Genomic DNA, 10,077 nt, shown 5'->3' on the forward strand with positions numbered 1-10,077 from the left:
AAAACATTTATAGTTTATATTGTTGTTGTTGATTCCAATAATGATAAAACCAGGGGTGGTGCTTAACATTTATGCAGAAATAATTATATAATTATTTGGTGTGTGTGCTTTAATATAATTTATATATTCAGCAAATATGAATTCAAACGAAAGTGATTTGTAAACCTTTTGACGTTACAGAATATATATATATATATATATATATATATATGGGCCATTCTTCAACTACGGGCACTTTTAGCCTTGTGAGGTTGGGTAAAAAAAAACTTGTTCAAAATTAACGTTACATAGCCTCATAAGTTTAAACAATTTGTCTAGTTTTAAGATCTGTAAGAGGACAAACTTAGATAAGAGAAACATTTTTTCCATGGTGAACTGCACAAATGTCAATTCCACCACATCTCAATACACAGTTTATTTTAAAATGAGATAAATGATGGCCATCAAACATTGTCTAGGATCATTTTTGTATCCGGTTTAACCAATCTTTCCACAATATATATAATAATTATACATTTGTCAATAAAATAAATTAGTTGTATGCTGAATTGTACACCTGTCACACTCTAAAATGTAATATTAATTTGGTTAAGAGCTTATTAGAAAATAAATATACTGAATTTGTATATTAAATAGAGCATGAACTTATACATTGTAAATACACTTTTAATGTGTGATGAGAACTTTTTAAATATTTTTTTTTAAATGTGTGTGGTGATGGAAATGACAGTGGTGAAAATGACATTCATTGTGAAAAAATGAAAAATAGCTTCACCGATTCGCTTTAAATTGATACTTGCCTTTCATGTGTACAAAACACTCTTATTTTGTTTGGTTTTTAAAAACATCCAACATGTTTGGAAATGACGTAGAATAAATGTATTTCCTTATCAAGCAATATACCTTGATTTTTCTTCAAGTGTTGTTGATAATTTTAAATCCCTCCATCTTGAAGATGTTCTCAAAAGGCACAATTCATTTTCAAAGAAACCATCTAAATAATCTCACACAAACTTTTCAAAGTGACATTACAGGGTTGTGGTGGAAATGACACTGATACCGTGCGACAGCTATATTTTGTATAAAATATTATTGATAATAGTTTCACATTAATAACTATAAAATATTTAAATAATTTCACTAGTGCTTAATTAAGATACATAAATAGTTACCAGATAAATAATACTTTAAAATGATATTTTCATTGTTGAAGTTTAAAACTCTGGGTGTGTGACAAGGTGAAAACTGTGATTTTGACACCTAAAAGGAGGTTGAATAATATGAAAAATATACAATAGAAAGCTATTAAAAAATATAAGTATAGGTTTTATTGTTAGTTCGACAAAAAAAATGGAACTTGAACAAAATTATATATATATATATATATATATATATATATATATATATATATATATATATATATATATATATAATCCTAAATAAATCTATTTTTAAATGTTGTATTAATCAAAAACCCTACAAAATGTTCTCAAAATATTTGTATTATTAAAAATCTATTAGAAAATGTTTTACGTAGATATTAATATTTTTAAAAGGCTATTTTTAACTGTGCAAAAATACATTGCTCCACAGCCACAAAACGTGACTTTTTTTTTGCATTAAAACAATAAAACAGTAACTTATTTTGAAGAAACTGCGTGAACAGTTACTAAGGTTTGCCATAGTTTGAGGTGACGCGGCTGTTCAACAATAGTTACTTCACCTCAGCCCGACATTTGCTCCGGTAAGTGACGGATCTATTTTGAACGGGAGGTTGGGCCGACAGAGGATCGTCACACAGAGAGCAAAGACACTGGGGGATAAAATACACTGTCCTCCTCCTCTACAGTTCGCGGAATTTACCTGTTTTCAAGCGGATATTGTCGAATGCCTACTTTGGATATTTATAAACATCTGCACCAGTTAATATCACCTATAATTTGAGGGGGGAAAGGTAAGATGCGATTTTTTACTCATGAAAAGTTGAAAGGTGAAACTCAACTTTTAATTAGAGGGAAAAGTTCTCTCGCGCTTTTAAGTGTTTATTTAATTTTATTTATTAGTGAAATTGCGAGTTCACTAAACGTATTTGTATTTATATATTACTTATATGTATTTTTGTTGTTGTTATTACATTGTTCATTATATTTTGGATAACTAGAAGGAGAGCGACGTTCCCACACATTGGAAAGCGTTGCTGTTGTTCATTCAAAATTAATGTAATGGGACATGCCATTGACAAAAACATACATGTCCTATCACACGGCAGGTCTGATCTCTTCTACAAATGGACATACTGCAGACTGAGCCCGACAGCTGAGGTTATTTTTGGGACAGGCAGCTCAGGGGGAGTGAGGTGTCATAGATGGCAAATGTCATGCTTTTCAAAGACCAACATCCCTTTGTTTAAATTTGTTATAGTAAATTACCACCTCAGTTAAGCTTCACTAAAAGTTTCAGTAGATAACCAATCTTGTTGGAGAGCTAGAACTAAAAAGTTCCAAAAAGAATTAAAGTCGATATGATTTTTTTCATTTATTGTTTCCTAATTATTTGACATTTGTCATTGTATGCAAGTTCTGCCTATACAGTAAGTGGACAATGTTAATTTTAACAATCTGTTGTTGTGTTATTTAAAGTACTTAATTTTGTTTTGAGGTCACTGGTGTTGCCCTAAACCTTTAAATTCCCAGCCTTTATATTATGGGGCAAATAGGCCAAATAAACAGTATGAATGTCTTGTCCTGCATTACACATTTTATTTATTTAGTTTTGTTGAAATGACATACATGAAAGTGTTTTGTGTAGAACCGTGACATTAAGTATATGGGTGTTTGTAATGTCAAAGAGAGTCTCAAACTTGTTTTAATGTTTCTTATTTAGTTTTATACACTATTTATACTTCAACAAACTAGCATCATTACAAATGCATGGTGGGAAACAGGAAAGCTTTGAGTGAGCATCTCTAAATGTAGGCATCTCTCCTTTCTCAAAATGTCTATTTCAGGATCCTTCTTGACATGGTTATTTGTCATTAGCGAACCCTTTTTATTCAATCTGACTTACAGTACAGTGTGCTAATTTCAGCTTTCCAGAAATATCCTGGACTAAAGGTGATAGGGTGAAAATATGTGAAACAATAATGTAATCTTAAACAGACAATCTGACATTCAATAATTAATTAATTTTCTCATGCTAATCTGACTTACAACTGAAAATGGTGTGACTATTTTCATGCTTTTTTGTTTGCTTAGTCTGAACAGTAAGGCTCCATTTGTAAACAAAACTTGTGTCAATGTAATGACAACTGCAAAAGCACTAAGTCATAACTTTATAAATCGTCATATTGTATAATTTCATAACAGGTCATAACTTTACCATAACTAAAAATGGCTATTTCTAACCGTTGATTTTAATGCATTCATATTTTCTAATGGGACATTTACTGAATAGAAGTGTTCTCTATTGTACATTATTATACTTTTGCAAATTAATTTATAAAGGTCACACCTTATTTTGCTGGTCCGTTTGTTGAATTTAGTTACATTGCATCTGCATGCCAACTAATTCTCATTACATTATAAGTAGACTATTAGGTTGGGGTTAGGGTTAGTGTAAGTTGACATGCACTTACAATTACTCAAAATGACCATCACAATAAAGTGTTACCATTTATTTAAAATTTAATAATTTACTCTGAAGATATACAATAAAGCAATGGTATAATATATTTTAAGTTATTTTACTTGTTAAGGTCATCATTTTTAAAACTCAAGTGAATGTCATAATAGGTGGCATGGTGGCTTCAAGTCCCAGCTAGGCCAGTTGGCATTTCTGTGTGGAGTTTGCATGTTCTCCAGTGTTGGCATAGGTTTCCTCCAGGTGCTCCAGTTTCCCCCACAATCCAAAGACATGCGCTATAGGTGAATTGGATGAAGTAAATTCTCTGTAGTGGATGAGTGTGTTTCTCAGTACTGTGTTGCGACTGGAAGGGCATCTGCTGCATAAAAAAAATTGCCAGAATAGTTGGCAGTTCATTCCGCTGTGGCGACCCCTGATAAATAAGGGACTAAGGCGAAGGACAATGAATATCATAATACTGTGCATCAAGATAAAAAATTCACTATTAAACTTCAACAAGAAAATTAACAAATAACAAAAAAGACTCATTTTAAATTCTAAAGTTTCTCTTCTATGCATAAAACAACTATTATTAGTTTAGTTTAACTCTTTTTTTTAATTGACAATTCTCAATCAGAGACATTACATTACCAGTAAATAAATAAAAACTATAATACATTAGTTTGACAATGTTGAGGAAAAATACTGGGTGATAATTAAACACATTCCTTACTCTCTTAACCATATTCAGATGAAAATTAAGAAAGTAAACAACAACAACAAAGGTAACAAACAAACCAAACAATAAAAAAACATACATACATGCACACACACACACACATACACACACATACAAAATTGCTATTAAAGTGTGTTGTTTTATCTCTACAGAAAGCAGCAATGGATCAGAATCTATTTGGCGGAGCTCCTCGTTTCCTAACTCGACCCAAGGCCTTCTCTTTGTGCGTGGGACGGGACGCCTCTCTTAGCTGCACTATTGTGGGAAACCCTGTACCTGTAGTCACCTGGGAGAAAGAAAAATTGCGTATTTCTGCAGGGGGCCGATTCAAAACTGTCGAGGATGGTGATATTTATCGACTTACTATCTACGATCTAACGCTAGAAGACAGTGGTCAGTACATGTGTCGTGCCAAGAACACCGTTGGAGAGGCATATGCAGCTGTAACCCTGAAGGTGGGACTGCCGGAAACTGTGGTGGAGCGTGCCCCAGTGTTTATTGTGAAGCCTGTCTCTACCCGTGTGGGTCTAGGAGGTGATGTTACTTTTTACTGCAGAGTGTCTGCTCATCCAGCACCCAACTTTGACTGGGAAAAGGATGGCCGCTACCTGGGTGAAACCAACCGCATAAAGATTACCTCAGAAAGTGATTCCAGCTCTTTGAGGATTCAAAGCGTTAGGAGCTTGGACAGTGGCACCTACAATTGCCGCGTGCAAAACTCCATTGGTCGGGCTCAATCGGCTGCAACGCTGGTAGTGGAACTTCAAGACACTCATCTCCTGAATGCAGACAAGAGCACATCCCTCCTTTCCCACATGCAGAAGCGCAAACAAGAAATGCGAACAGACATCTCTTTCTACCGCACCACAGAAAGTTCCTCAACCACATCATCGTCTACCAAGATTACAGAGGAACATGGAAGTTTCGGACTTGCCAGGGATCAAGAGCAGAGGGTTTCGGCATTAACCAGCATGTTGCCGAAAGGTGTTTTCACCCGCACTTGCACTGTGACCGAGGGAAAACATGCAAAGCTTAGCTGTTTCGTTACAGGTCATCCCAAACCTCAGATCATGTGGAGAAAGGATGGGACGAACATCAGCGAAGGCCGCAGGCATGTTATGTATGAGGACCAGGCGGAGAATTTCATCCTCAAGGTGCTCTACTGCAAGCAAAGCGATAATGGTCTGTACACCTGCAATGCATCCAACCTGGCTGGACAAACCTATAGTGCTGTGCTGGTGATTGTAAAAGGTAAGAATAATGCTTCTCTTTGAGCACCTTCAAGAGTTCCTACTTAGATATGCTTGGCATTAATAGGCGGTTTGTCATGCTCTCCCGGGAGAGAACCCTGAGCTCGGAGATAATTGAGCCCAAGTCTCCCATTCGGTCAATAAGCATATAAGGGGATCCGAGATCAGGTAGGTCTCGAGAGCTCCCCTTAGAAAAGGGAGGAAAAGGAGGAGATGGGGTGAAAGGAGGAATTCTTCCAAAACGAAGATAGAGCAGTAGGGGAAAAAAATCGTTCCATTTATTGTAAGCTTGGATCAATCTGATTGGATTATTACTGATTACAGATGAGCAGCCAGTTGTGCTCAATCATATCACGTGCTCCTCTCGAAATTAGTTTACGAAACTTCCCTTAAAGGGATAGTTTACTCAATACAGAAAATGTTATCATCATTTACTCACCTTTCACTTGTTCCAAACATGTTTGACTTTGGTTCTTCTATTGAACACAAAAGAAGATATTTTAAAGAAAGGTGGAAAAAAAGTGTAACAATTTACTTCCATAATAATTGTTTTACCTACTATGGGTGTTTCAGGTTTTCAGCTTTCTTCAATATATTTCCTTTGGTATTCAACAGAATACATCATTTCAAAAAGGTTTGGAACTCTAACAATCATATCAATTTCAACTTTTTTCAAGACATAGATTCTGTTATCTTGCTGGGTCTTGTCATTTTGGCTTTTCCAACTGCTATTTCAGATGAGTAAAATGCATAAAGTGATGAATAATGTGTACAAAATGCTTATTGTGTTCATTATGAAAGAACAGCCAGGATGTAAACTTCCTATCAGAACTGCAGAAGTTTACAAAATCATGCTGTAGTCATGCTGTAGATTTTGACATCTGGCAGATAGGACTCTTGGTGCCAGCACAACAATGATCATGCTTTTAAAAAGCAGCTGGCCCTATTAAATCCCCAACCCTTAATTTGAAATTTTATCAACTAATGACAGTCATCTTTACCTTCCAGCTCCGTCTCTGCTTAGCAAAGTGCTTGGAAGTGTTCAAACAGGGTGTAGCATTACACCTATTTTCTGCTGGTGATGATTAGCTCACAGTTGTTGTCATGGCTAGTTACAAACTCTCTTTTGACACTGTTATGTGGGTGTCTTTCCAAGTGACGCTTTTAGGGTTTGAAATACTCATTTGTATTCATTTTTTTGTAAAGTAGACCAAGGTTTAAGTAATGGATTTCTCATATGTATATTTTCTATATATTAAGATTTCTAATTTTATCCAGCAGTGTAGCAATAATGTTGTGGTACCTTGTTCATGTGTCTCAATCTTGACTCTCATGACACAGGCACCTTAGAGAAAGGTCACAGAAACCTAGCCGAATACCAGTCCACCATTGCAGTACAAAGTGCAGTGACATCCATGTGTCGGGATTAAGAGTGTGAAGTTCATGACATTTAATGCTTATTTCAAGTAAACATGTTCAAATTTCAGATGATTCACCTAAAGCTGGTAAAGGTGTACTGTAGGTCTGTTGAACACACAATTAAACAACTTATAAATGTCAGAAAACAATTCATTTGATCTGATAGACAGCTTTAATTTTGTCTTATTGCCTAGTTTGCTTGAGCTCTGTTAGTAGTTTCATGGGCACATGAACCCCTCAGACCCAACCTAAAATGACACATATAGGATAGGCTTTATAAACTAAGAGTAGTTGGTTAGAGTATTGTTTAATTGTTTCTTGTGAGATCCACTTTTAAGCTCACTGATAGGTTTCACAACATCACTTAGGTCTATAGAATCTGGTTAATTTTCTGTCACCACCCTAACATACATCACTGTTCACAATGGAACTTAATGTATATTAATTATATTGACATTAACCTATCCTTGCCAGAACCGAAGATTCCATTCAAGAAAAAGCTGCAGGATGTTGAGGTGAAGGAAAAGGAAACAGCAACTCTGCAATGCGAGGTGCCAGTGTCAAACACAAAGGCTAGCTGGTTCATGGAGGAAACCCGGTTGGAGCAAAACACCAAATACCGTATGGATGAGGAGGGTACCCTGCGCCGCCTGACTATTCGCAATGTTACCACCAACGATGATGCTGTCTACATCTGTGAGATGAATGAAGGCAGTCGCACTGTGGCGGAACTCACAGTGCTGGGTAAATTCTCTGAAAAGAAGCCAATCACCATCTATTAAGCTAATGTTGGCTGTAAGGAATGGCTTTACCTGGTGCAACACAAAACGTCTTTATGTGACTTTTCTCTTCTGCACTTTTAGGCAACATCACTAAAAAGCTTCCAAGGAGGACAGTGGTGCCAGTTAGTGATACTGTGATCTTCTGTGTGGAGCTGGAAAAACCAGTAGATGATGCATACTGGACCAGGAATGGGGAGAGGCTGAAAGAGGACTCCCGAATAATTATCGCCCGCGTTAACAGACAGTACACACTGACCATTCGTGAATGTACTGCAGAGGACTCAGGCGAGGTGGCCTTCATTGCCCATGACTGCAAGACCTCCACCCGCTTCTCTGTGACAGGTAAATACCTTTGTACATCAGACTACAACCTTTTCACATGATTTTATTACTTGCGTTAGAAAATGTTATAACCACCACAACAATTCTTTACATTTGGTTCCCACTTTAAGCCAAATATTAAATTCTCTGAATTTTCCCAGACATTTCATGACACAACACCCTGTCTTGAAGTGGTCATTAGCTGCATTTCCACTGTCGAGCCAGTGCGAGCCAGGGCTTTTATCAGGTCAAGCCAAGCCAACAGCCCGGGAGCTTGAGCAGTGAGGCCGAAATCATGTCGCGTTTCCACTGTCAGGCTGGTGGTTTGCAGCGCGTCACGCAAAACCCGCCCCCAGATTGCTAATCAAATGTCACACAACCCGCACATTTCAGCGGGAATCAAGCAGATAAAGCACACCATTGCATAATATGTCTATACGCATAGGCCTTTGTATTTTTATTCTTTATTTTTGTCGCCGACTGACTGTTGGCATCGTACATCGAGTGGTCTTGTCAGCAATGGAGGGAGGACCCAGCGCACCATCCATAATATAAAACCACGGTAATTTTCCGGTATTACTCGGTATAAAATGTATTTTATAACATCCTTGTTTTGGTAGACGCAGTCAGACATTTAGCCCAAATGCTCCGGAGACACTTGTTCTAAATCATATACATTTGCCTAGAATATGACAACTAACAGGTAATTCCTCTTTGAGTAAAATCTTTGTATCCAAACAGACCTACTTTATAAATCTCTCACACACTTGCATCTAAGCATGCACGTTTCATGTACAAACACACCATTTTAACTAGACAAAAACTCTGGACCACTGAAAGTTACGGGCTGCTGTGTCTTTAATATAGTGTAAAGATTACCATGTGATATTGAAACATCAAGGAGGACGCAGCAAAGAAATATTACTTATTAAATTTAAACTACTTAATTATTATGCAACAAGGGAAACATAATGGTGATCTTAAGCAAAAAAGACCCCTGACCTATGAGTTGTTTTATGGAATAGCCTATCTTAAACTGACCAGCTAGGCCCTGTTTTTCAATCCCTTATTTATTTATTTATTGGCGCATGTACTCATGTGCGATCAGTAAACTAGTGTAATGGCAGCATGCCATCTTTACCAGACTCTGACAAACTCCGCCTCCCCTTTAACTTTACTCCCAAGCCCCGGCTGGTCCTCTTTGGCCCAAGGTATTTGGTGGGCGATAAAAAGGCTGGGCGCTGGCCCCGAGGAAGCCCCACTTTGGCCTGATCAGGCACCAGAGGTGACAGTGGAAACGCAACTGACCTTGGCTTGCCCTGGCACGCTCGCTTTATGCGTGATAGTGGAAATTCTGCTATTTTGAAGCCAAAGCTCTTAAAATGTATAATACTCTGGCATGTTAGCCTTATAAAACACACAGTCTGGTGACTACATTTGACTGCCAGTTGATGAAAAATAGCCTAACCATAAAAATAGGTGACACAGGTAAAATGTGTAGAAAAATCACAACAAACAGAAATCCTTAATATTGTACGACTTGGACAAAAAATACAATTCCCTGATTTTCAATGTCTGAAATAGACTTTTTACAATGTCATTATATTCCAGAAGTTCCATGATCCATGGGAACCCCGAGTTCACCATTTGTTTTTGCCATTTATAGTAGAATTTTTGTCCTTTTATCTCCAATAACAATAATTTAAACATTGACCCCCAGCACCAAGGAAACATCCTCCAGATCCCCCAGTTGAGCCAATAGTGCAAAACAAGACAGATTCATCAATCACACTGTGTTGGTCTCCACCGGACAGTGAGCGTCCTGTACCCATCACCGGTTATATTGTGGAGCGCAGGAAGGTGGGGACCCAAACCTGGGTAAAGATCACTACTACACCTGTATCTACTACTAAATACACCATTACCGATGTCCTAGAGGAGACAA

At 37.2% G+C, this 10,077-nt stretch overlaps 1 protein-coding gene across 50 annotated transcripts in view; it reads left to right on the plus strand.

Moving 5' to 3' along the window:
* Positions 1-1,792: 1,792 nt before the first annotated feature.
* The window catches only part of obscnb (obscurin, cytoskeletal calmodulin and titin-interacting RhoGEF b), a 104,086-nt gene continuing 95,801 nt past the window's right edge, over positions 1,793-10,077 (plus strand). For all 50 annotated transcript variants that reach the window (XM_087309893.1, XM_087309896.1, XM_087309895.1 and 47 more), the window contains exons 1-5: positions 1,793-1,954; positions 4,513-5,611; positions 7,504-7,773; positions 7,893-8,153; positions 9,853-10,077. The exon at positions 9,853-10,077 is cut by the window's right edge and continues 78 nt beyond it. In XM_087309893.1, coding sequence (XP_087166019.1) covers positions 4,522-5,611; positions 7,504-7,773; positions 7,893-8,153; positions 9,853-10,077 — 1,846 coding nt within the window. In that variant the 5' untranslated portion in view covers positions 1,793-1,954; positions 4,513-4,521. The remainder of the gene's footprint in view (positions 1,955-4,512; positions 5,612-7,503; positions 7,774-7,892; positions 8,154-9,852) is intronic.

The sequence above is a fragment of the Danio rerio genome, chromosome 24 (assembly GCF_052040795.2).
Source record: "Danio rerio strain M-AB ecotype USA chromosome 24, GRCz13ab, whole genome shotgun sequence".
NCBI classification, from domain to species: domain Eukaryota; kingdom Metazoa; phylum Chordata; class Actinopteri; order Cypriniformes; family Danionidae; genus Danio; species Danio rerio.